General features: G+C 37.7%; 2 protein-coding genes across 6 annotated transcripts in view; one reads left to right on the plus strand and one right to left on the minus strand.

Moving 5' to 3' along the window:
• The first annotated feature begins 3,812 nt into the window (after positions 1–3,812).
• On the plus strand, positions 3,813–19,514 carry LOC127419610 (rab GDP dissociation inhibitor alpha). Of its 2 annotated transcripts, none has more exons than XM_051661142.1 (12): positions 3,813–3,863; positions 4,011–4,096; positions 4,909–5,016; positions 5,293–5,392; positions 12,029–12,163; positions 12,288–12,486; positions 13,068–13,199; positions 13,304–13,403; positions 13,889–14,060; positions 14,314–14,458; positions 16,651–16,705; positions 16,827–19,514. In XM_051661142.1, the coding sequence occupies exons 2-12, from the start codon at positions 4,052–4,054 to the stop codon at positions 16,977–16,979; spliced, it is 1,344 nt and encodes a 447-aa protein (XP_051517102.1). In that variant the 5' UTR covers positions 3,813–3,863; positions 4,011–4,051; the 3' UTR covers positions 16,980–19,514. The 2 variants fall into 2 exon arrangements, with proteins under 2 accessions (XP_051517102.1, XP_051517101.1); XM_051661141.1 differs by having other exon boundaries at positions 3,827–3,900.
• A 134-nt stretch (positions 19,515–19,648) lies between these two features.
• LOC127419594 (inter-alpha-trypsin inhibitor heavy chain H6-like) overlaps positions 19,649–26,367 on the minus strand; it is a 37,453-nt gene continuing 30,734 nt past the window's right edge. For 2 of the 4 annotated variants that reach the window (XM_051661112.1, XM_051661109.1), the window contains 8 exons: positions 25,159–25,191; positions 25,032–25,049; positions 24,840–24,908; positions 24,691–24,711; positions 24,485–24,538; positions 23,784–23,897; positions 23,169–23,546; positions 19,649–20,300 (listed from right to left, as the gene is read on the minus strand). In XM_051661112.1, coding sequence (XP_051517072.1) covers positions 20,020–20,300; positions 23,169–23,546; positions 23,784–23,897; positions 24,485–24,538; positions 24,691–24,711; positions 24,840–24,908; positions 25,032–25,049; positions 25,159–25,191 — 968 coding nt within the window. In that variant the 3' untranslated portion in view covers positions 19,649–20,019. The remainder of the gene's footprint in view (positions 20,301–23,168; positions 23,547–23,783; positions 23,898–24,484; positions 24,539–24,690; positions 24,712–24,839; positions 24,909–25,031; positions 25,050–25,158; positions 25,192–26,367) is intronic. The other 2 variants (XM_051661111.1, XM_051661110.1) reach the window with 2 other exon arrangements.

The following is a 26,367-nucleotide window of genomic DNA, read 5'->3' on the forward strand; positions in this document are numbered from 1 at the left end:
TACTCAAGTAAAAGTACAATTACTTTAAAAAAAATGACTCAAGTAGAAGTAAAACTAATAATGTCATAAATTACTAGAGTAAAAGTAAGTATCCAATAAAAAGAATACTCAAGTAGTGCGTAACTAGTTACTTTCACATATAACGTAATTGATGTTTACTCTCCTATATTCCAGTACATGATATACATTTAACATGCATTACGAATGATTAATAATAATAATAATACTATTAATATTATTGTTAATAATGGAAATTATTCCAATAATCCTCTCAGCAGTCCGAACTGTCCTTTGTAGTCTTTTGATGTCTGATTTCGTAGCTGAACCAAACCAGACAGTTATTGAAGTGCAGAGGACAGACTCAATGACTGCTGAGTAGAACTGTATCAGCAGCGCCTGTGGCAGGTTGAATTTCCTCAGCTGGCGAAGGAAGTACAACCTCTGCTGGGCCTTTTTCACAGTGGAGTCAATGTGGGTCTCCCACTTCAGGTCCTTTGAGATGGTAGTGCCCAGGAACCTGAATGACTCCACTGCTGCCACAGTGCTGTTTAGAATGGTGAGGGGAGTCAGTGTTGGGGTGTTCCTCCTAAAGTCCACAATCATCTCCACCGTTTTGAGCGTGTTCAGCTCATGGTTGTTTTGACTGCACCAGACAGCCAACTGTTTAACCTCCCTTCTGTATGCAGACTCATCATCATCTCGGATGAGGCCGATGACAGTAGTGTCATCTGTAAACTTCAGGAGCTTGACAGAGGGGTCCTTGGCAATGCAGTCATTGGTGTAGAGGGAGAAGAGTAGTGGGGAGAGCACACATCCCTGTGAGTTTCCCCTGTCTCACAAGCTGCTGCCTGTCCGTCAGAAAGCTGATAATCCACTGACAGATAGACAAGGGAACAGAGAGTTGGTGTAATTTATTCTGGAGTATAGCTGGGATGATGGTGTTGAAAGCCGAACTGAAGTCCACAAAAAGGATCCTGGCATATGTCCCTGGTCTGTCCAGATGTTGCAGGATATGATGCAATCCCATGTTGACTGCATCATCCACAGACCTGTTTGCTCGATAAGCAAAGTGAAGGGGATCTAGAAAGGGTCCAGTGATGTTCTTCAGGTGGGCCAACACCAGTCTCTCAAATGATTTCATGACCACAGACGTCAGGGCGACAGGTCTGTAGTCATTAAGTCCTGTGATTTTTGGTTTCTTTGGGATGGGGATGATAGTGGAATGTTTGAAGCAGCATGGAACTTCACACTGCTCCAGTGATCCATTGAAGATCTGTGTGAAGATGGGGGCCAGCTGGTTAGCACAGGATCTAAGACATGTAGGTGAAAAGCCATTTGGGCCCTGTGCTTTCCTTATCCTTTGTTGTCGAAAGACGCGGCTCACATCATCTTCACAGATCTTAAGTGCAGGTTGAGTAGCAGGAGGGGGAGGAGGGGGGTTGCAGGAGGTCATCAGCCAGTTGTTGGTCCACCACAGGGTTGGGGGCAGGAGTCCTGTAATTTGTAAGTTGTTTCATGCCACTCCACACTGATGCAGGGTCATTTTCTCAGAGTATCTTCTTTTAGCCACTCTGATTTCCTTATTCAGTGTGTTCCTGGCCTGATTGTACAAGACTTTATCCCCAACTCTGTAAGCATCCTCTTTGGCCTGACGAAGCTGCCTGAGTTCCGCTGTAAACCATGGTTTGTCCTTGTTAAATGTTAAATAAGTCCTAGTAGGAATGCACATATCCTCACAAAAACTGATATATGATGTAACAGTATCCGTGAGCTCGTCCAGATTGGTGTCTGCAGCCTCAAAAACACTCCAATCAGTGCAGTCAAAGCAGGCTTGTAGTTCCAGCTCTGCTTCGTTGGTCCATCTCTTTACAGTCCTTACTACAGGCTTAGCAGATTTTAATTTCTGTCTGTAGGTTGGAAGACGATAAACCAGACAGTGATCAGATTGTCCCAAAGCTGGTCTAGGGATAGAGCGATATGCATCCTTTATTGTTGTGTAGCAATGATCCAGTATATTTCTGTCTCTGGTGGGGCATGTAATGTGCTGTTTGTATTTGGGCAGTTCATGTGTGAGGTTTGCTTTGTTAAAATCCCCAAGAATAATAATAACTGAGTCCGGGTATTGTTGTTCTGTGTCTGTGATTTGATCAGTCAGCTGTTGCAGCGCGGCATTCAAACACGCGTTTGGCGCAATATACACACTCACAAAAATAAGGACGATGTTAGACAGAATGCTAGCCTTAATCATAATTTACTTTCACTGCATGTTTTTTTCCCCCTCAATATTTTAAAAGGGAATGGTGACTGAGACTAGCAGTCCCTAACATTCTGTCTAACATCTTTTGGGTTCCACAGAATACAGAAAGTTTCACAGGTTTGGAAGACAAGTTTAGAAACCTTTTTCTAGTAATTATTACGGTGAAAAAACATGAACAATGTCACACAGTCCCAAGTTATATATAATGTTTAATTATACACTGAAGAGAAAGATCATGCTTTATTCATGCCTTCTGTCGTTATTTCACAGCTTTTTACATCCTGCGTGAATTTAGTTCAATGTAGTTCCAGCATTGTCAGTGTCGAAATAATTTAGATAATAATTTTAATAAATAATTTTTATTTTTTATAAAATTAATTAATAATTTAGCTCCAGGTTGTTTTGACTGCACCAGACAACCAGTTGTTCAACTTCCCTTCTGTATGCAGACTCATCATCATCTTGGATGAGACAGATGACTGTAGTGTCATCTGCGAACTTCAGCAGCTTGACAGAGGGGTCCTTGATGCTTTCTTTCCTTCCATCTTTCTTTCTTTCTTTCCTTTTTCTGTCTTTTTTCATTCATTCATTCTTTTTCTTTCTTTTTTCTGTCTTTTTTCTTTCATTCATTCAATATTTTTTCTTTCTTTTCTTTCTTTTTTCTTTCTTTCATTATTTTTTCTTTCTTTCTTTCCTTCTTTCTTTTTCTTCTTTCTTTCTTTCTTTCATTCGTTCGTTCTTTTTTCGTTCTTTCCTCTCTTTCTTTCTTCTATGTTGTCTCAATTAGGTTATTTTCTTTCTCTCTCTCTCTTTCTTTCTTCTTGTATTTATCGCAGTTATTTATCTTTCTTTAGGCCTATCTTAAGAATTTCAAAATGCCCCATTTTATTTTCATTATTATTTTTAGTTTGTTTGGCTATTTATTTCCATGTAGAGTTAGCCTCTCTCTCTCTCTCTCTCTCTCTCTCTCTCTCTCTCTCTCTCTCTCTCTCTCTCTCTCTCTCTCTCTCTCTCTCTCTCTTAACATTTGGACTGCAATGGGCACAGTCATTTTAAGCACATTTTATTAGGCTTAAATATTGACTAGATGTCTCTGTCATATGACCGTTGTTTTATTCACGTTTTTTTTTAAATCCACGATTTGACAAGTCACATATTGCTATGAAAATATTAATATACGAACAGAATTTTGCGTTTGCAAAAGACTAAGAACAGCCCTCGTCGATGTTATCACCACTTTAATTCACGTATTATTGAGCGGCTTTATCTAGGCTACACTAATGTTGTTGGCGGAGGAATCCCGAGTACTGTGAGTCTGTGACTGCGCCCATTGCCATTCAGCCGTGGGTTGGGAAAATGAAAGTGCCACCCAGCGTATCAAAATGTTGAATAAGACTACCTAGATGGTGAATTATTTCTGACCTTTTTAAAGCATATGCATTCATGTCTGACTTCTAACTGTGGGTTGCTGACATTCATCTGTGGATCAACATCATTCATCTCCTTTTTGGAAGCTGCACTATATTATTTCGCGAAAGTATCAGCGCCGCTGGAGCAAGTGCTGCGGTCAGGGCCATCTTTGGATGTTCTCGCCGGTCGGACCACAGTCAGTCATCAATTGCGATACTTATCAAATTAATTGGGTGAAAACTGTTTGCAAAGAGATAATTTTTCCGTTTGTAAGGTAACAAACTGTTTACACATCCTGCATAAATACACTGTAGCGTCAACACCGTTTTGCCTATTTTTGCAGCGGAAAATTGGCTAAAGACAGGAGATCCACTGTAATTCAACATGGATGAGGAATATGATGTTATCGTATTGGGCACTGGACTCACAGTGAGTAACGCATTCAAGTCACTGATGATGTGCATGTCAACGACCTCCATGCGAAGAGATTAAGATATTGCAGATGGATGCTCGAATGCTTAATAATTGTGTACACACTATTATGTACGAATAGATGCTTCGCGTTAAATTGAACCCGAGGGCCCATTGCTGACGCATCCTTTGGACCAAGAACTGTATGTGTGTGTGCGCGCGGCGAGGCAGCATTTCTCGCAATTTCTGTCAGTATACCAGTGCAATCTATCCCAAATCCACCCTCTGGTTCTTCCCTTGAATTTTCAAAGCCATTTAGTGTCCATCATTATATTGACATGAAAGCGGTTATTAAAAAGTAATGACTGATTCAGTGTCTTGTTCGAAGGAGTGGCATCAGGTATCCCGATTGTTCGCGCTTCGAAATAGGGGAAATATATCTGTTTATTGCACATTTTAAACCTTTTACGGGTGCCCAACGATGCGCCGAAAACATATGTTTTGTGTGTGTGGCTGTGTGGTGGATTTAATGAACATAGCTAAGTGTATTTTATCGCTCATTGTCTTTATTATTATAATCTAAAGGGCCCGATTTGACAGATGTGGATATTGGATAAAACATGCAATGAAAACAATATTCAAATGTTTAATGTATTTTCCTTCACGGAGAATAGTGAGCTGATCTGGGCTGCGGCTCGTATTGTGGGTTGGGTGGGGTGACTCGCATCCCTGTGTTCAACGCGGAAGTGAAGCCAATGGACAATACAAACAAACAAACAAAATGTATATTTATTGCAGAAGATTTGAACTAATGCTGTTTATTTGTATAGGAATGTATTCTCTCCGGGATAATGTCTGTGAATGGGAAGAAAGTTTTGCATATGGACAGAAATCCATACTATGGTGGTGAAAGTTCCTCCATCACACCCCTGGAGGAGGTGAGGATGCTTCACAGTCACCGATGTCACTGTTCTGATGTCTGCTTGAGATTGCACATATTAACTATACTGTAAATGTTTTGTCCAAGAATACAACCTGTTGTTAATGTATTTTAGCATGGATTCATATTTAATATATGAATAATACAAAGTGGACGGTCTTTTAAAATCAGTTATTAGAGATCCTCTACACAAAACTTGTATATTTCCATCACATGTCCATACAGTGCATTTAGTTATTGTTATATTCTATAAATGCGTGTGCCCTTCCCACAGCTCTATAAGAGATTTGGGATTTCAGACAGCCCTCCAGAGTCAATGGGTCGGGGAAGAGACTGGAATGTTGACCTTATCCCTAAATTTCTAATGGCCAATGGTAAATTGTTTATTTTTATTTTTTGGACTATTTAGGTTACTGAAAACAAACAAAAAAAAAAAAACACTGTACTTATACTTGCTTTACTTGTTTATTTGGCTGGGACAGGAGAAAGTAGGCCTGTCACAATTATTAAATAATCTCCTGATCGCAATTTTTTTATATAACCACAATTAGTTAACCTACAGTTGACCAAAAAGAGAGACAAGTTTTTAAGCCATTAAAGGGATATTTCACCAAAAATGAAAATCCCAGGTGTGTATGACTTTCTGTTTTTAGAAGAATATTTTAGCTCTGTAGGTCCATGCAAGTCAATGGTGACCAAAACATTGAAGCTCAAAAAAACACATAAAGGCAGCATAAAAGTAATCCATCGGACTCAATGTCTTCTGAAGCGATCCAACTGGTTTTGGGTGAGAATAGACCAAAATGTAACTCCTTTTTCACTGTACATCTTACCATTGCATTCTCTAGGCACGATCATGATTTGAAGTTTGATTACATTTCCTAGTGCTAAATGCATACGCAAAGCACTAGAAAGTATAACCGAGCTTGAAATCATGATCGCCAAGGAGACTGCAGATGTCACAATTTATAATGAAAAAGGAGTTATATTTTGGTCTGTTCTCATCCAAAATTGATTGGATCGTGTCAGAAGACATGGATTTAACCACTGGAGTTATTTTTTTGTAATAAATATTTTTTATTGATTTAAAAAAAAAAAAAAAACACACAACAGAGAAAAAACACATCACATACACACCGAATCAACATTGAACATTTAACCCCCACTAATATCCCTCCCCAGTCACCAACCCCACCCTAACCCCCAACGAACACCCTCGTGGTCACATAAAATAATACACACACACACAAAAAAACACAACACATATATATATATATATATATATATATATATATATATATATATATATATATATATATATATATATATAAAATAAACCTACATAATTAAACTAGACTTCTCTCTCCCCATCCCTTCACCAAGAGTCCCTCAAAACCACCAAATACCAACCCCACTTCCTGACAAACAAGTCCCCAAACCCCAGCCATCTACCTGCCACCTCCTCGAAAGCTGCCACCCTCTCTATCTCCGCACACCACTCCGGAAATGATGGCGCTCCGTCTGACTTCCAACCCCTTAAAATCATTTGTCTGCCAATCATAATACTAGTCAGAACCCAATTTTTTTATATGTTTGTCCTCCAAATTTATGAAGTAAAATTTAAGTGCCCAAAATGTCACACAAATATCTCTGAACCTTCAACCAAAAATCTTGGATCTTAACACACCCTCAAAAGACATGAGTTGTGTCTCCAACTTCTGATTGGCATCGCCAGCAGGTGGGTGTGACTTTAAGACCAAGCCTATATAATCTAGAGGGGGTCCAATAAAATCTAAGTAAAATCTTGAATTGCATAAGGCGAACCCTTGCATCTCTAGATGCAGACTTGACATTTTATAGAATCCTAGCCCACACTCCCTCCTCCAATACCAAATTTAAATCTTTCTCACTTAATCTCTTGAGAGAAGTTGAAGCTCCGTCCCCCAGATTCTGAATTAGCGGGGAGTAATACACTGATGCCTCATGACCTTTTCCAAAAGCAGTAATCACCTCTCCCAGAGTATCTTCCACTTTAGGGGGGTGTGTGCTACTCCCAAAAACAATACAAAGCTGGTGGCGCAGCTGTAAATACCTATAAAACTGAGATCTGGGAATCCCAAAATGATGAACCAAATTCTCAAATCTCAACACTCCATAGAAACCCCCCTCACAATCTACTCTGACCAGCAGAAAGGGGACTTATTAATACATAACTTTAGGTTCAGCCATATGCTTGAGGCAACATTTAAATAAATGTCCGAATTAAACACTCTGGACACTTTTGTCCATACCGAGTGCAAATGCGAGATAACGTGGTGTAACTTAACTTCTCAGATTAGTTTGATAGAAAGGCTTTGCAGTGGCAAAATAGGGGTAAGAACTTCCTGTTCGATATAAAACCAGGGAGGGGCTCTTTCATGTGGAAGCGACCAATGACCCAAATGTCTGAGACCGTATAATAATATAACAAAATCTTAGGTAGGCCTAGCCCACCTTTGTCAATCGGCCTATGTAATTTATTGAAATGTAATCTGGGACGCTTACCATTCCAAATGAAGGACTTCGCTATGCTATCAAAATGATTGAAATAAGAGAGGGGGACATCTACAGGGAGAAATTGTAGCAGGTAGTTGAATTTTGGAATACAATTCATTTTAATAACATTAACCTTCCCAATTATAGATAAATGTAATGAAGCCCACCTGCCCACATCGCTCGAAAATCTTTTTATTAAGGGGTCAACTCTAACTAAATCAGACAAATTTGCTGGGAATAAAATTCCCAAATACTTAATGTCCTGTTTAGGCCAATGGAAGGCACCCGGCTGGAAAGCCGTTACTGGGCAGTACGCTGTCAGAGCCAAAGCTTCGGATTTAGACCAATTTGCTTTGTATCAGGAGAACTTAGAAAAGGAATTAATAATTCTATGGAGGCAAGGCATAGATCTAATGGGGTCAGAGATGAATAATAAAATATAATCTGTGTAAAACAAAAGCTTATGCACCATACCTCCCGTCACCACCCCTGGAAAATCCTCTTCCTTTCTTATCGCGGCTGCTAATGGTTCCAGGGCAAGACAGAACAATAATTCTGTCTCTGGATAGGGTTGCCCCTATCCAGAGTAAAATAATCTGAAATGAATCCATTTGTTTGTACCGCCGCTACCGGGTGTCTATAAAGTAACTTAATCCATCCAATAAAATTATTCCCGAACCCGTATATTTCCAAAATCTTAAAAAGATAATCCCATTCTACCATATCAAATGCCTTTTCACCATCAAGTGAGATGGCTGCGACCGGAGTCTGATCATTCGCCACTGACCACATAATACTGATGAGATGCCTAATGTTATCAGAAGAGCTGCGGCCCGAATAAACCCCACCTGATCTATATGTATAAGAGATGTCATAACTTTACTTAATCGGTCAGCCAGAATTTTTGACAATATCTTTACGTCTAGCTGGATCAGGTTGGTGGAAGCTTTCCATTCTTTAATGATTCCATATAATCTTCTAAAAAAGTGGAGCCAATTCTGTAGCATAAGATCTAAAAAACTCAGCAGCAAAGCCATTTGGCCCCGGAGCCTTAATTACCTCGCCAAGCTCTTCCAAAGTTATCTCAGAATCAAGAGAATTTCTTTGCTCAGTCGTCAGTTTAGGGAGTTCTAATAGTTCCACAAAGTTCCTAATATCTTCATCAGTAGACGAAGATGTGGAACTATAAAGCTCAAGATAAAATTCTTTAAAAGCATTATTAATATCAATGGCTGAGTAAATATTTCGCCACCAGCAGATTTCACTGAGGAAATTGTAGAAAAAGACTCTCTCTGTTTTATATATCTAGCCAGCTGTTTCCCTGCTTTGTTCCCTGACTCAAAGTATGACTGTCTTGCCCTGAATAGCCAAAACTCCACCTTCCGTGACAAAATAGTATTATATCTATTTTCCATTAAAATGACATTCGGTGCTTCAGCTCTGCCTCTGCACTTTTAATATTCCCTTCCAATTCCACGAGTTCTCTTGCTTTGGATTTTTTGGTGAATGATGCATACTGTATGATCCGGCCCCTAAGAACCGCCTTAAGTTCCTCCCAAGCCACGCCCACAGAGGATACTGAGGACCAGTTGGTCTCCATATAAACATTAATTTCAGCCTTTAACATTTGTTGAAAATCAGGATTTTGCAAAAGGGATACATTAAAGCGCCAACTATATGATTTCTTTTTCTCCATATGTGGCAACACCTCTAAACTCACCAGGGTGTGATCTGAGTCTAAGATGTTTCCAACTGAGCAATCCACAACAGATGAAATGAGGGACTTAGATATATATATAAAAAATCTATTCTAGAATAAATCTTATGGACTGATAAAAAAATGTATAGTCCCTACAAGATGGGTTCAAAAGTTACCAAATATCTGTAAGGCCAGGATTTTTACACATCCTGTGAAGCGTCAGGGTTGCTCTAGGAGACTTGCACACTTTTGCTTCACTATGATCAAGGACTGAGTCAATCAAAAGATTAAAGTCTCCTCCCAATATTATATCATGAGGGGTGCCAGCGGCTTGCAACATCCCTTCAAGATCTATAAAAAAGCCCAGCTCATCAGCGTTAGGTGCGTAGATATTAGCCAAAATCAACCTTTGCCCCTGAATTTCTGCTAAAACATTAATTTAATCTGTTTAAAACATTTGAATTGTAGATGTTTACTTATCAATGTAATGACTCCCCTGCTCTTACTTGAGCCAGCACTAAAGAAAACATGTCCACTCCATATCTTCCCAAATTTTTCAGCTTCCTGCGGGGAAAGATATATTTCTTGAAGAAACACTATATCATATTTCTTATGTTTAAGAAAAAAACATAAGAAACATTTAGAATGCTTTTTATGGGGTGCCCCAACCCATTCACATTCCACGTGGAGAGAGACATTTGACATTTTGACATATTAGAAAAAATAGATTGTGTGTCAAAAACAATATTATAAAGACCACATTCCAATATTAGTGTAACAATCAAACCCTAAACCTCCCCTGAACCAAGCAAACAGAAAAAAGAAAAACGTGCGCATTGACCCTGCGCATGACAGCGCCAACCGGCGTCCATCCCTCTAAACTCAAACAGTCCATGTACGCCTATGAGAATCCCTGCGACAACTTTGCCATCGGATTGCTCAAGTCTGGTGTTTCTATACAGATTTTGTGAGACAGAATTACACAGCAAAAAATAGTCCATAAAACAAACTCCAGCCAATAAGCGGAATAAACACAAAAACCATGCAGATTCATCCACATAACTGTTCCGCCACAGAACAAGCTCCAGCACAAACAAAACAAAAAGTTCACTTCCTTGGACAGTCAAATGAATGTTCAGTAAGCCAGCCCATTCGGCCAATAAATGAGTGCAACAAAAGACCCAATCATTCCAATGTCCTGCAAAAGATGTTTCACAAAACAGACTCCAGGCCACAGGAGGCATAAGCACCAAAAATATGCAGATTTATCCACAAGCTTTCCCGAAAAAATGATATTGCACAAAACAAACTCCAGCCACTAGGCGGAACCAGCACCAGAAGAAACAAAGAAGGCACCCAGCTTCCTTGGGCAGTCGAGTGTATGTTCAGTGAGTCAGTTCACTAAAGAGCAATATGAAAATCACCAAATGCTCACACCCAATGTTTTTATGAAGGACAGAGCTTGCTGTGGGTATGTAAATTCTCTACGGCCATCCTTAGAATTGATCAGGGCCTGTCTCCCTCAGCGGATCTGCGAGCTGCGACCTTGTGAGCTCACTTGATTTCCAGCTTATGGCCTGTTATGTTGAGCAGACTCGGGAAGAGCTCGTCTAGGAATTTCACCATATCTCTGCCTTCTTCATGCTCAGGAATTCCAACAATTCGGACATTGTTTCGTCAATAACGATTCTCCAAATCCTCCAGTTTTTCCCAAACGTGCTGCAAGTCTGTCTTGGTCGCTAGCAGGTTAGCAGCTAATTCCCTCTCCGATGACTCCAGATAATCGATCCGTTTCTCGACGTCCGACAATCTTGTAACCAACTCAGAGAATTTCACCTCCATGGAAGTGATCGATCGACGTATTACAGCCAAATCCTCCAAGTCTGCGACGACTTTCGCCAGCATTGCAGACATGCTCGACAGTGGCGTTGAATTTCTCTCGCCGCACCGTCCAAATTGAGTCCCTGGACTGCGGACCTGTCAGAGGTATCAGCTTGTGGACATAAGTGTCTTTTAATATCTCCAGAGCCTGAGGATTTTGAATTCTTTGACATAATGTCTTCACAAGAATCAGGGTGTATTGAATTTCACCGGTTTATGACATAAAAAGTATTAAAAACTAGCAAAGTGCGCAGAGCTCGCTGCTCACACATCCGACCCTCACATGGCATCACATGACTCACCACTGGAGTCATTTTAATTAATTTTATGCTGCCTTTATGTGCTTTTTGGAGCTTCAAAGTTTTGGTCACCTTTCACTTGCATTGTGTGGACCTACAGAGCTGAAATACTCTTCTAAAAGTCTTTGTTTGTGTTCTGTAGAAGACAGAAAGTCATACACATCTGGGATGGCAAATGGGTGAGTAAATGATGAGAGAATTTTCATTTTGGGGCGAACTATCCATTTAAAGAAAATCATATTTCTCAATTTTTTTATATGATTCCAAGTTAAATATGTATAAATAAAGCACACAAATACCTTAAGAAGAATGACAATTTGTGACAGTCCCAAAAACAGACAGTTCATTGTCATAATTGCAATTATTTGTATGACAATTAATCGTCAGCCAAATCTCATAATCGTGACAGACCTAGGAGAAACAATTACAAACTTCACTTTTGAGTAAGAATTTTTTTGAAATTCTGTGTTTTTGTGTTTATTTTTTGGAACAAGACTGCTGGCCTCCCATTTGAAGAAACCTTGCATGCAGTGAAAGTTGTAATGAAAATTTATATCAATTCAAGATCACATTTTGTCATTACTTTCTTCCTTAAGGTCAATTAGTTAAGATGCTTCTCTATACTGAAGTGACCAGATATCTTGACTTCAAAGTGGTTGAAGGAAGCTTTGTGTATAAAGGTGGGAAAATCTACAAAGTGCCCTCTACTGAGACGGAAGCACTAGCTTCAAGTAAGTAGAGCTAGTGTTTATTTTTTTAGATTGCCTCTGGGACTTCATCTAGAATTACTTTTTTCGATTTTTTGAGTATGTAAATGTAAGGTTGCTCAATTTCCTCGTAACGTGTATCGTTTAGACCTTATGGGAATGTTTGAGAAGAGACGTTTCCGGAAGTTCCTCGTTTTTGTGGCCAACTTTGATGAGAATGACCCCAAGACCTTTGAGGGTGTTGATCCCAAACTTACAACGATGGGAGACGTGTATAAGAAGTTTGACTTAGGGCAGGATGTCGTAGACTTTACAGGACATGCCCTGGCCCTCTACAGGACAGATGAGTAAGTGTTGCTTGTATTATAAAATTTTATAGGGTGAATTCACTAAACAAAAACCTGTATCTTTTGCAATACACCTCCTACGATGGCTGTGCCATGTGAATTTAAATTAAGTCTTTGTCATTCTTTTCAGCACAAACATGTTACCTTTCTATGTAAATTAGGCTTATTATAGATTGCACCTTATTCACATCGTTGCTATTTTCCTGATGGAATTAATGTTGCGCTATTATCTCAGAAAGCAGATAACAGGTAAACAAAATTTTATTTTAAAAAGTAATTGAGAAAAACATTAAAACTGGGCACAAATCCAGATGTGCACAGATTTGCACCGTTCTCTTGCATAATTATTTTAGTAAATTGAGTGCTTAAAAAGTGCAAACGGTTCGTGCATATAATGATGCTATAAGCTGGTGCAATTCATTCTTAGTGAATGAAAAGAACCATATCTGACTGTCTATCTTATGACCATCATTTATGCCAGAAATTGACAAAAAATAATTTTACATTTGTGAGTAATGTACTGAAATTTCAGTTATTTAGTGCTTTGTACTTATCTTGACTCATTCTTTAATTCTTCACAGTTACCTTGAGCAGCCTTGTCTGGAGACCATCAATAGGATTAAACTCTACAGTGAATCTCTGGCACGCTATGGAAAGAGCCCCTACCTGTACCCCCTGTATGGATTAGGGGAGCTGCCTCAAGGATTTGCTAGGTCAGTCGTTCATTTTCAATATTTGTATTTCTGTTCAGTGACATTGTGAGTCTCTTCTGTTGTAATAAATGCTATATTGACTTTTTTCCCCTGTGAACTTTTAGGTTAAGTGCCATTTATGGAGGAACCTACATGTTGAACAAACCAGTGGATGAGATTGTGATGGAGGGTGGCAACGTGGTGGGTGTGAAATCTGAGGGAGAGGTAAATTCTAGCCATATTCCTAATAGCTTTTAAACATTTAGATATCACTGAAATGTCTCTGTGACAGCTGGAAATGTTCTCTGCCAGGTCAATCATTGTGTCAAACACTGACATTAGATTTACAATATACTTGATTGTCCCATTAAGACTTTGTGCACAGCAGCCAATACAAAACATAGACACATGCAGACATACACATAGTTGTTAAAACTACAGTATAAAATAAGACAAGCTGGTAGACTTAACTAGTAAAAAACTGAACTGCAATATCAACTAAATAAACTAGCACATTATATAAAAAACAAATATAATATATAATTAATATATATTTATATAATTCTTTTATACATTTGTGAATTTATGTTGAAACATGGTTTATTTCATTGACCATGCATCATGTCAGTGATTTGGTGTTTAACATTTGCCATGTGTAAGATCTTATCTTGTCATCTTCTGATGTTGCCCAATCATTGTGTTTTTCAAAGGTTGCCCGCTGCAAACAGCTCATATGTGACCCCAGCTACATCCCGGACCGTGTGCACAAAGTAGGCCAGGTGATCCGTGTCATCTGCGTCCTCAGCCATCCCATAAAAAACACTAATGATGCCAACTCCTGCCAGATCATTATCCCTCAGAACCAAGTTAACCGCAAATCAGGTTAGTGACAGACACTCCATTTTAGGTGAGCATTCAGCATTTTGTAATAGAAACTGTCTTCATAAAATAATTTGTAATAGTTAATAAAACATTGTAATAACCTCATTTAGCATGTGTACTTAGGCACTTGTGCAAAGTCACCACTAGAGGGTGCTGCTTTAAAAAATTAGTTAAGCCGCATGTTGCAAAGATTTAGGGAGGGGAGGATTTAAGGATTTCAATGTTAATGTGTATTTTTGTTGTTTGCACATAGATATCTATGTGTGCATGATCTCCTATGCTCATAACGTGGCAGCTCAGGGGAAATACATCGCCATTGCAAGTACCACTGTGGAAACGTCTGATCCTGAAGCTGAAATTGAACCAGCTCTCGAACTCCTTGAGCCCATTGACCAAAAGTCAGTTGATTTTCTGAAATCAACCGTTCTATGCTTTCTATACACTGTAATCTTGACTCTGTGTTAGTGAAGAACTTTAATAGTACTATTTAGATTGCTTAATTTAATTTTTTTAATTCCAATGTTTTGGAAAATGAGAAAGAGTAGTTTGAAACGAGAAATAGCTGCCACACATTTAGAATGCTACATGGCTTTTATGATATACCTCAGCTTCACTTCTCCTTTCTTTAAGAATAAACCATATGGGATTTACGGTATACCTCAGCATCACTTCTCCTTTCTTTAAAAATAAACCACGTGTGATGTCCCAGAGACACAGATAAGATATTAGATTCTTATGAGTTGAGTGCTCACAGAAGCAGGTGCACTCAGTTATTTCTAAAGATATGATTAACGAAAATAATAAAGATCTTCCCGTAAAGAATGGAAATAGAAGCAGACCTAGCAGCAGGGTCCAAAATTAACATTTGATCTCCCAATGGTGGGAAGTGTTGGGTGTAATCTGATACTTGTGTAATTAGTGTAAGTAGTGTAATTCATAACAATTTAAATTATTGTTATCAGATTACCATTACTGACTTTCAATAAAGTTAATTGCTTTTCAGTTTGTACTTAGGTTACACATACTTCTAAAATAATAATATAACATATAGTATAACACATTTAAACACAATTTATGTTTAAATGTTTGTCTGTTTGTGTTTCTGTGACAGTAGAAGGGACAACAAAAATAAACAAGGAGGAAATATACATTATTTTGAATTTGTTGAGTGAAAAAGCAAAACCTATTCTGTAGAAAATGTTTTTGAAAGTAACTTAAAAGTAAGTCATTTGTAATGTGATTACTTTCTGATGAAGTTGTCAGTAAAGTAATCTGATTACAATTTTTTGAGCAGTTAATAGTAATGTTTAGTGGATTACTAATTTTTGAGTTATTTACCCACCACTGGTGGCAGGTCATTTTCTGTTTACGTTCCTATGACAGTGGAATTATTTTGCTGATTTTACTTGCATATTTGTGACAAACAGTACAGGTAATTGTTTCCCTTACAGCAACAAATATGAGATGAACCAGTCTCCGTCTTTTATTGTCTACGTTTACATGGACACCAGAAAGCGGCTTATTGCGAGAAAGCAGTGTTCCTGTTTACCTGCACTGTATAAGCGGCATACTCTTTCCTCATATACATGTGGATTTGTCAGTAAGCAGCTTTTTCCACAGCAATGATGCTCGTGTAAATAACAAACATGGCATCTGAGGAAGGCTTTGCTATTTTATTCTCCCCGCATCGTTTTATTTCCAGATATTCCAAAGTTGTTGCCATTTTTGTTTCATTAACTTTCTATCGCAACCTGCAGCAGAATTGCGCTGCAATAGTGGAGTTTCTTATGTAAAACTCTGGGATTCCCCCAATGTATGAGCGCATATACACGAACATAAGGGACAGTCAATATTTTACATTAGTGTATGTGAATGAATATAGTTTATAGTGTATGTGTTTTTCCCACTGTACTGCGGGAAATGTTACATTTTTTCCGCTGTGTTGACTTGTTGGGCTCCATCCAATGACTTTGTTATCCAGTCTGTTCATGCACATGGGCACTTAAAAACCTGTAAGAATGCCGCTTATGCTTTTACAGGGCCAGATAAACTGCGTTCACTGGGAGAAACCTGGGTGCATTACACCGCTTTCTCTTAATCCCTTAAGCGGCGTAAGGAAATCTGCGTTCCCCTTTACACAACGTTTCAAAAATGCCGCTTACTGCAAAAACCCTGGAATAAACCGTTTTCTTAAGTGCATGTTAACGTGGTCTTTCAAACTGTACCTGTCACAAAAACATAAAGACATTGTGATTTTTTCCTCTTATTTTCGTTTTGATGGCTTAATGCAAAAAATATTCCATGTAAAACTTACTAGATGGACTTACATTATGTTGAAGTTCCTAATAAAGTTACATACCTACTGGTGAATAAATTAACTCATAATTTACTCACATTTAGCACTTGACGAGTGTTCATTTTGGACTCCAGTGCCTACCAGTGTTTAAGATGGTTCTTAAAACAGATATATCATGTTAATTATGTTAGAAATCTAAGGCTTGTTAAAACATTGATGTTAGAAAATGTATACAATACTTTTTAAGACATAATATTTAATGGCTTTTATATATTTAATATTTAATTTTTGCAGGTTTGTGGCCATCAGTGACATGTATGAACCCACAGATGATGGCTCAGAGAGTCAGGTCAGCTTCACTTTCATTGCCATTTCTTTTTCAAAAAGATGCTTTTGGGCTTAAATCAGTTATATATAAAAGCTCTGTGTGTAGCTCAGAAACATAACCTATTTTGGTGTTATTTTTACAGGTATTTGCATCACGGTCTTATGATGCCACCACTCACTTCGAAACAACTTGTAATGACATCAAGGATATCTACAAGCGCATGACAGGCAGCGACTTCGACTTTGAGAATATGAAGCGCAAACAGAACGACGTCTTTGGGGAGGATGAGCAGTGAGGGTTGGAGAGGGAATGAAGGAGAGGGGAATGGAGAGGCAGTGATCACTAGGAGCAGAGGGGGAGATATGGCAGGATGAGTTTGCAACATGATCTCAGTAGTATTCATTGATATTTACACATAAAAAGTTGTTCTATTATACATACATTTTCACATGCTTGCATATACACCGAAACATGTGATACTGACAGCATCTAAAACCTAAACCCTTTTACGATTGAACAACTTAGAGATTGTTTTTTTTTTAGATTTTAGAGATTTTCATTAAAAAGGTCTTTATCAGACAAAGCAATTTCCAACATTCACTCATAAAAGCAGTAATGTTTTAGATGCCGTGAAGACGCTGTACAAAAAATGTATGTGTCACAGTTGTGGACAAATCTCTATGAAATACTAATGAGATCACCCTGCAAAAAGAGGTAATGGAGCACAGAATAGAAAGTATAACAGTAATGTTGTAAATCTCTTTCAACTGTCCTTATTTTTCCCAGAATGCTCTTTGCTCATTGTCTCCACACTGTCTTGTGTCTCTAGGTATATACAGTTCAGCACACAGACACAATGCTCTATTGCTCACATTCCGTAACTCACCTATCTGCACTACAAAAAGTGGGCTCACAGCGACATGCTATTGTAGATTCTTATAAACGCAGTATGCATTGTTTTGCGCAAATATCCTGTTGAAGTGAAACACGTGTCTTTTTTTTCTATGAATATTGTCTTTGACTGAAGCCCACACATATGAACAATTCCTTGAATACTGAAGGAAATTTAAAATGATTTCTCATGAATTTAAGTGAAAGGTCCCTAAGCATTCCCCCCAACTGATTTGTTGGTTGGAAGCAGTGCTAAGCGTTTCCACATAATTTGAGTCTTCAGACTGTTAGTTTGGCTCACTCTGACATAAACAGCTTCATTATAACAGTAGCCTTATAACAGTACTTCCCTGTAATTAGGGAAGTGTTATTCACAAAACATATAGTAAAATCATTAAACACTAATCATTAATATCAATAAACACTATGGTTTGAGACTTAAAAAAGGATGTAATATGACATTAATTATATTTACAAGACACAGCAGTAAGAAAATAAATTTGCCTTGAATGTATCCCACAACAGTCTCATAGGTATATTTCATTTCAAGAGATCTAACCCTCATTTCAACCACTTAATGGCCATTAAAGTTATTTAATTCTCTTGTTTTGTGGGTGGATATTTTTTGACACCTAAATTGAACGAGATGTGTAAAATGTAGTATTGACGTGAATTGTAAGCCATTAACTTGTAACTTACTTTACAGTCTTCGTGCTGTAAATGGCGTCACAATTGCTAAAGATTTTGTTCTACATTCTGCATTCTTTTGTTATCATGAAATAATTCATTTTTTAGGGATTGCTGATATGGACAACTGTTTTTCCAAATTCCAAATGGATCCATCATGATCATTTCACAGTTTGTTACAGTAAAGTAGTAGAGGTAGATTGAATCTGAGTCTTAAACTTGGAAACAATTGTTATTCCCATGGCTGCAACAGTTTATGATAATGTGAATTTATGGAGTATCAGATTCTTTGGTGTTTGATAGTAACCATATCCTTTGGTATTCTGGCTTTTGTAAACTAGGCTGGCCCCAGTCTAAAAACCTGAGAACACCTACTTTTCACAAACATGCTCTAACTTGACAGTTGTGATGAACACTATGCCTCTCCTTGTGAACTGTAAAGATTGTCACTGTACCATGCAATTAAACTGCATTAATGTTTTGTTTTTTTTAATCAGTGATTAAAACTTAATCATGTCTCTGCATTTACACTTGGCTGTTAGAAATCAAACTGTCAAAGTTTTAACTTAAGATTGGTCATTTTCACCATTACTTACAGTATATTTATAAAATGGTCTTAATCATGCTCATTTATGTTTTCAGATTATTTCTATTGCCATTAACAGTTATAGCAGACAATAGTCTACTGGACCAGCTAATCTTGATGTGTCGTTTGAACACTTGCTGTACTGCTTTCATGTAGAATACGCAAGAATTGCTTGTGTGTCATGTTCTGTTTTTCATATACACCTTACTGAGAAAAAGCCTCTTTTTTTCCCCTCTATGTTCTTACAGAAAACAAGGAGTGGGTGACGATGATAATTTCTTTATATTCTTTACTTTTATTGGGCCAAAGTCACTTATGGCCTTATAAAGTCACATAGAACCATACAGATCTCAAACTTTCTTCTTTATTGCACAGTTAGATCAAAATAACAATGATAACTGGAATTAAATAGAATTAAGCATTGCTATATTTGGCGGTATCTCTTGCACCTCTCTAGCATATTGTTGCATATGTTTGGATTAACTGTTTTACTGTTCTTTTGTACTGTATTTATTTTCATTTTGTCTTTCATTTTTATTGTTGAAACAACCTAACTAAACATCTTAAAAACTGACACACGAACTTGACAACTTTAAGTTGTGAATTTCATCCTGTGTTTGAGCAGTCTTGTGCAACAAAAATAAATATGAATAAAATGAAACTCAACCTTTTTGTTTGGTTAAATTTGATTACTGGCACAAATGTACACAGCTTTTGCTTTCTAACAGGACAAAGATCATCCATTATAAAGTACACCATTTTAGAATCTGTACACATTTATTATCTGCTGTATAATTATAAATGGACACATATATACACTTACATTTTTATGCCAACTAAATAGAAGCTTAGAAAAAAAATCTTTGGATATTCTTAAGAAATGGTTTTGATTACCTGTCTTTAAAGTCACATCACAGTGAGAATATTAAATGTGACATAGGTAAAATGTTAAGTCCATACGGTTCAAAAGGCAATATTATGACCATTTACTGATTTTGCAAGCAGCACAGCACCATCCTTCAATCCTCCACTGTTTATGTATATCCTAAACTATCTGTAGTTTATCACTTGTTCGGTTATACTCTAAAGTTGGTTTACTATCAATAAGCACAAGAGTGTTCCAGTGTCCTTTTTTGTACCTACAGTAATTCTGCAGATTTTGAGACGTGAACTACAATTGGGGTGTTATCTGTTGGTGATCCACAATATAACTTTGATAGGAGTTGCCCAGAAGTCTCTCTACATCCACTTTTGGCACTACCCAACATTGGGCTGAGTGTCTCTTTCTGGATGAGTCCTTCAGAATCTTGTCCTGTAGGGTGACGGGAAAATGCTCATCTCCTTTCTTGAGCAGGCCCATGACCAACAAACTGTTCTTGTTTGTTTGTGCGTGATGGAAACCAGCCCGGTCCGTTACCCTAGTCACCTCTAAATGGGTATGTTGAAACTGGCCTATAATTGGAAAGATATACCAAACTGAGATCCTCAGAAATATGGAAAGAGTGCTTAAAACAATATTTGATACCTTAGTGAATAGGATTTAAAGCTGAAGTGGTTAATATTTGCACACTAGCATCACCATACAGAATTACAAAAATTATTGTTTTCAAATAGGTTTCCCTGAACACTCCTTTCCTCTGCCATTGGTCAGCAAACACTAGTCCCGCCTTAAACGTATGGCATTGTTTGAGGCAATGTTGATCAAACAAACTGAGCAATGTTTGGAAATTTCAGGGAAATCAACCTACAAATTGACTACTTATAATTGTCTCTACATATAAAGCTTAAAGGGTTAGTTCACCCAAAAATGAACATTCTATCATCATTTACTCACCCTCATGTTATCCCAGATGTTTATGACTTTCTTTCTTCTTCAGAACACTAATGAAAATTTTTAGAAGATATCTCATCTCTGTAGGTCCATACAATGCAAGTGAATGGTGACCAGACCTTTCAAGCTCCAGAAATCTCATAAAGGCATTATAAAGGTAATCCACATGACTAGTGGTTCAATATAAGTCTCTGAAGCGATGCAATCACTATGGGTGAGAAGCAGATCAGTATTTAAATCCTTTTTTACTATAAATCTCCAATTTCACTTTCAGAATGTGAAAGTGATAGTGGAGATTTATAGTTTAAAAAAAAAAAAAAAGGCCTTTAATACAGATCTGTTTTTCAACCACATCTATTGTATTGCTTCTAAAGATATAGATTTAACCACAGGATTGTCATGGATTACTTGTACAGGTATGCTGCCTTTATGTGCTTTTTAGAGCTTGAAAGGTCTGGTCACTATTGGGGTGTGCGAGACTAGTCTAATAAATGGTTATGATGCTGCTAGTCGATGCTGGAATTACTAGTCGGTTAATATTTTCTCCCATTAAGCTGATCAACATTTTTACACTTACGTTTGTCTTTATATTTTTACAGAGGCTGCGCTTAAATTACTGTCATATTAATGTTCACGTGGTGAAATACGCGCAATGTTTCAGCACATTGTTTTGTAATTTTGTAATTATTTATTTATTTAAAGTCTGGAATTTTTCCTGTTTCTTGAAAGCCAGAGAAAGTTATGTGTATCTATATCAAACAGTATCCACCTCTAACAAACTTCATCAGTGAACAGATCATCTGAATATAAACAAGTTCAGTGAAACTGAGGAAAGATACAAACAGACATTTTCAGACTTATTTATTGTGAACATCAAAGTGTTTGTTCAGAGTTACTTGTTTTATGTTTTCATCAAAAAGTGCCTTGTTAGGGGCCTGGGTAGCTCAGCGAGTAAAGACACTGACTACCACCCTTGGAGTTGTGAGTCCGAATCCAGGGCGTGCTGAGTGACTCCAGCCAGGTCTACTAAGCAAACAAATTGGCCCAGTTGCTAGGGAGGGTAGAGTCATGGGGTAATCTCCTCATGGTCACGATTAGTGGTTCTCGCTCTCAGTGGGGCACGTGGTAATTTGTGTGTGGACTCACAGAGAGTAGCATGAGCCTCCACATGCTATGAGTCTCCGTGATGTCGTGCACAGCGAGCCACGTGATAAGATGCGTGGATTGACTGTCTCAGAAGCAGGCAACTGAGACTTGTCCTCCGCCACCCAGATTGAGGTGAGTAACCACGCCACCATGAGGACCTACTAAGTAGTGGGAATTGGGCATTCCAAATTGGGGAGAAAAAGGGGATAAATAAATTAATTAATTAAAGTGCCTTGTTCTCGCGGTCACTTGAATAAGCGCATGCGCTCTCTCTCCCTCTATCATGCACAGCAGGCGCTGAGATTGAGGGAGACAAGCAAAGCAAAGCTGGTTCAAATTAAACTGATACGTGTTCGACTGGAGGACAATGAATTAAACTAACTACAGAGAACATTTCAATATAAAAACAAGCAAATCCCAGGCATTTACGGTAAGGCAATTTAGAAATCCCGGTCTGACTTTTTTAAAGTCCCTTTTGGGGGTAAGGACTTATTGTCACCCTAAACAAGCAGATATTACAGCTTTTCCTACTTTCATTACAACTTGTAGACAGTTTTCCCGCTTCCTTTGGTGATCGTTGTGCTGCATTGATAGACTGAACATCACGATCCGCATACATCTTCTCCCTCGTAACGAATATTATCCATTACAAGCAAATTAAACATTAAACATGATTGTCACTAGAGGCAAAATGTAACTGTCATATCCGCAGGTCGGAGACGGTGAAACGGGGGTGTTTTCTCCTGTCAGTCATTGAAGCTCTATGAGAGTTTGGGCATACTAAGATGGCCGCTCGAACACTTCTGGTGGCTTCACCTCCTGCTGGCAGTTTAATTTTGCATCAGCAATCCAGTTCTATTTATATATCAGTGGTCATGTTCTATTTTTTAATGTACAATGATTGTAATGCAAGACGAGCACGTTGCAGATAAATGCCCCTTATCAGTGGAATTTAATGTTGGATTTGGAATAGATAAAGTATTTTAAATGGGTCACATACATTTTTTTTTTTTTTACTGTTTTCTGAAGGTTGGTTTCTTTTTAGACTAGTCAACTTCAAATTTTTAGTTTAAACATCAGTGAAATTAGACGTTCTGCACATCCCTAGTCACTATTCACTTACATTGTATAGACCTACTGAGATATTCTTCTAAAAATCTTTGTTTGTGTTCTGCAGAAGAAAAAAGTCATACACATCTGGGATGGCATGAGGGTGAGTAAATGATGAGAGAATTTTCATTTTTGGGTGAACTATCTCCTTTAAAGCTTGAATAGAAGCTGAGCTTTAGTATTGGAAAGATGACACACTTCAGCTTTAACCATGAAAATACAATGCTGCCTACCTAGCAGGCCTTGGCTGAGATGAGAAAGCCCACTACCATCAGCAATATAGAAGCCCAGGTGTTTCACTTGAAAGTATTTGGGGTGGCTATATCGATGGAAGAGAATAAGGAACTGAACACCCCTCCCAAGCTCAATCCAACAGCTATGGTGCTCATCAACTTTGACTCTTAAGCCCTGACGTTTCACAGATCCTCGCTGATTAGTGGGTAGAAGCTCTAGTCCCTCCCCTTCCACTTCCACTAATACTGAGTTCAATGTTAGTGTAATCATGAAGCCTTTGTTAGCAGTGATGGTAATCCTGTCAAAGAAAGTACGAACACGATTCTCCATCCCCTCCTTAGATTGAGCCAGCATCAGATGCCCATCCACAATAATGCCTTAAGACATCAAAAGGTATGAAACAAGACCATGTTAGTAGCATATCTAAAAAGCATTTCTGTTATTTTGTTTTGTTTTTCCATGAACACACAGTCATACTTGGCAAGCTACAGTGCAAAAAGTAACCTGCAATTGTTTCAGTACCTTAAGGAGCTATTTCTACCTGATCTAGCCTCTTTAAAATGCCAATTTTTAGGTTAACATTTTTTATTGTATAGAGTCTGTAAAAACAACACCTTTTTCTGGGTCCTCAAGAAGGCGTAGTACATCATCAGCCTTGCCATCGATGGTGAAACACAAGTTCTGATGTAGCTTTGGGAGCTGAACAACAAAATGTGGGTCTCCATCCACTTTTAGAGAGACATAACATTGAATTATGCTGAATAATTACTATGAGACTATCACTTCCAAAGTCATTTTCCATTTATGCACCAGTGCTATCGAGCTACTTTACAATTACGATACTATAAGTCGACAGTTTTTGTGATCTTGTATTTAGCATCAAAAGCAGAAACAGCTAAAGGAGGAAAGAAGTGTAAATAATTATAACAAGATGGCAAAATTGTAAAAAATTGTACAACTTGTACGCCCATGGAGAAAAATGCACAAATCAACGGACAATGTTATCTAAATCTTTCTTGGTTTAACGCCAAACCCAAACCTAAACTAAACCATAAAGTGTAACCCCTTACCCGAACCCTAGACCAAGGTTTCTCAACCTTTTTAACTGACGTTTCTTGTCTTAAAATGAAATGTTGAATAGGAGGCCCGCTACAATTTTATGCCTGTATTGAATGCATTTGAAATTCTGCTTGTTGATTGGTCTGTCTGGAATTAAAGTTTAAACATTTCGTACAATATCTTGCAATTTCACCATCTTGGACAACTTATAACTATTTGACATAAGACTTTTGGACATTCGGTACTGGAGTCATACCTGAGGAAGAGAACCCTCTAACTGTACTTAAACTCGCCGGGCTATCTGGGTCTGCTGAAATGATCAAGACACATACTGTGGTAAAATTGCTAATGTGCTGCCACACATTAAGTAAATTAAATTAAGTAAAATAAATTACATTTATGGTGGTTTATTGTCACACACATACAGTACAGTGGTTTTGAAATAATAAGTGAAGTGCTTACCAGCTACCTGAGCATCTGAATCTGAAAGGAAAAATTAAGTTAAAAAATTGTGAATATAATAATAATACTTAGGAGCTGAAAAGTGGACAGAATACAGTTTCATATGATTATTTTTTAATTTGATTTGTTTAGTTATTTTGTGAGCTTACATGAATCATAATGGATGTTGTAGTCATAGTCGTAGTCATGGTCATGGTCATGTTCTGCATCATAATCTGCTGCAAAATAACATGCACAATAAGGCAACTTTTTTCATTCTTGTTTTGTCATGTTTATGCTGTAATTTCTGGCTTCAGTGCAAAACTAACTTGTAATTTTGTAGCTGAACAAGTATTACTTACCTTTAACAAGTTCAATATCTGTATGAAATCAGGAAGAGAGTTGACAAAATATATGATCAGAGGCTACAGCATTATTGTAGTTTCAGTTCAGTGCAGTCAAGAAATAGAGTGAGATGGACTGCCTTACCTTTCCTCTGAATCTGAATGGTAGAGGAGACATCTGATGGACAAAGAAGATGTTATTTAAATGACATGAATTATGGAGGACAGAAAAGAACATTACATTTATTGACAAAGGTAGGCACTAATAGTTATTCATTTCAAGTATGCAGTATGTGACAATGATGAGCAATGATACATGAGACTGCAAGTGGTCTGGTCAAACAAGATAATCAATGAATACATAACTTCCAAATTCTTGCAACTCATAAACTCAAATTTTAGGACACATTGTGACCTGGAAAACTTGACTTGACACTAACAATTTTTAAAAATCACAACAAAATTGTTTAATGTAACAGTGTGACCTATTATTTTTGCTAATTAAAAATGTGTTCATGACTATTAGCTTTGAAGCCATCTATATGCTAACATACCCCTAAAAGTTGACAAAATTAATTTTTAGCAGATATATGCATTTAAAAATTACAGTATTTCTCTTACTGGAAAATGGACCAAATATATCGATGACTCATCTTGTACTACACAGATTACTGTCCAATCAAATGCTCTCTAGAATGAGAATGTCACTCCCCCGTGATACCACCTCCAACCAACAAGCAAGCAGTCAAAACTAAAAGACTAAAGTCTTTTGGCTATTTGAAAAAAAGAAAAAAGAAAAGAAAAAACCCTTCAATATGTGACTTTATCCACCTTTTTCCTACATCCCGTGATGGTTAGTGCAAAATGTGGGCGTTACTTCCGTTGTCAAGTAAACACAGCTGTAGATGCGGTGTTCGTCCATTCATTCTTTGTGTTGGGATTTTGAGGAGAGCTTGTCTGATTTCATGAGGACATACATCAATCAATATATCAGTGTGTTACTGAACGATAATAAACTGCAAAAAAAAAAAGTCATAAAGACAAAGACAGCGCGAACAAAACTGGTGCGCTGTTTCTCCCAGATGCAGAAGAGATTTAATCTAAGCACAAACGCAACATATCAAGCAAAATTATCGGTTGTTTTGGTTGAGTACCTGTGTTAGTTCAGCTTCAGATGTGTGTGCTTGTACTTGTCACTAGTGATGGGAAGATCAGTTAATTTTACTGACTTGGATCTTTGAGTCTCGTTCAGCAAAATGAACGAATCTTTATTCAAGTCATTTCGTTCATTTTGTTCATTTGAGCAGAATTAATTTAAAATGTAACATTTTCAATAGCCAAATCCCCCCAACAC

Source organism: Myxocyprinus asiaticus, chromosome 29 (genome assembly GCF_019703515.2).
Source record: "Myxocyprinus asiaticus isolate MX2 ecotype Aquarium Trade chromosome 29, UBuf_Myxa_2, whole genome shotgun sequence".
In the NCBI taxonomy this organism is placed as follows: Eukaryota; Metazoa; Chordata; class Actinopteri; order Cypriniformes; family Catostomidae; genus Myxocyprinus; species Myxocyprinus asiaticus.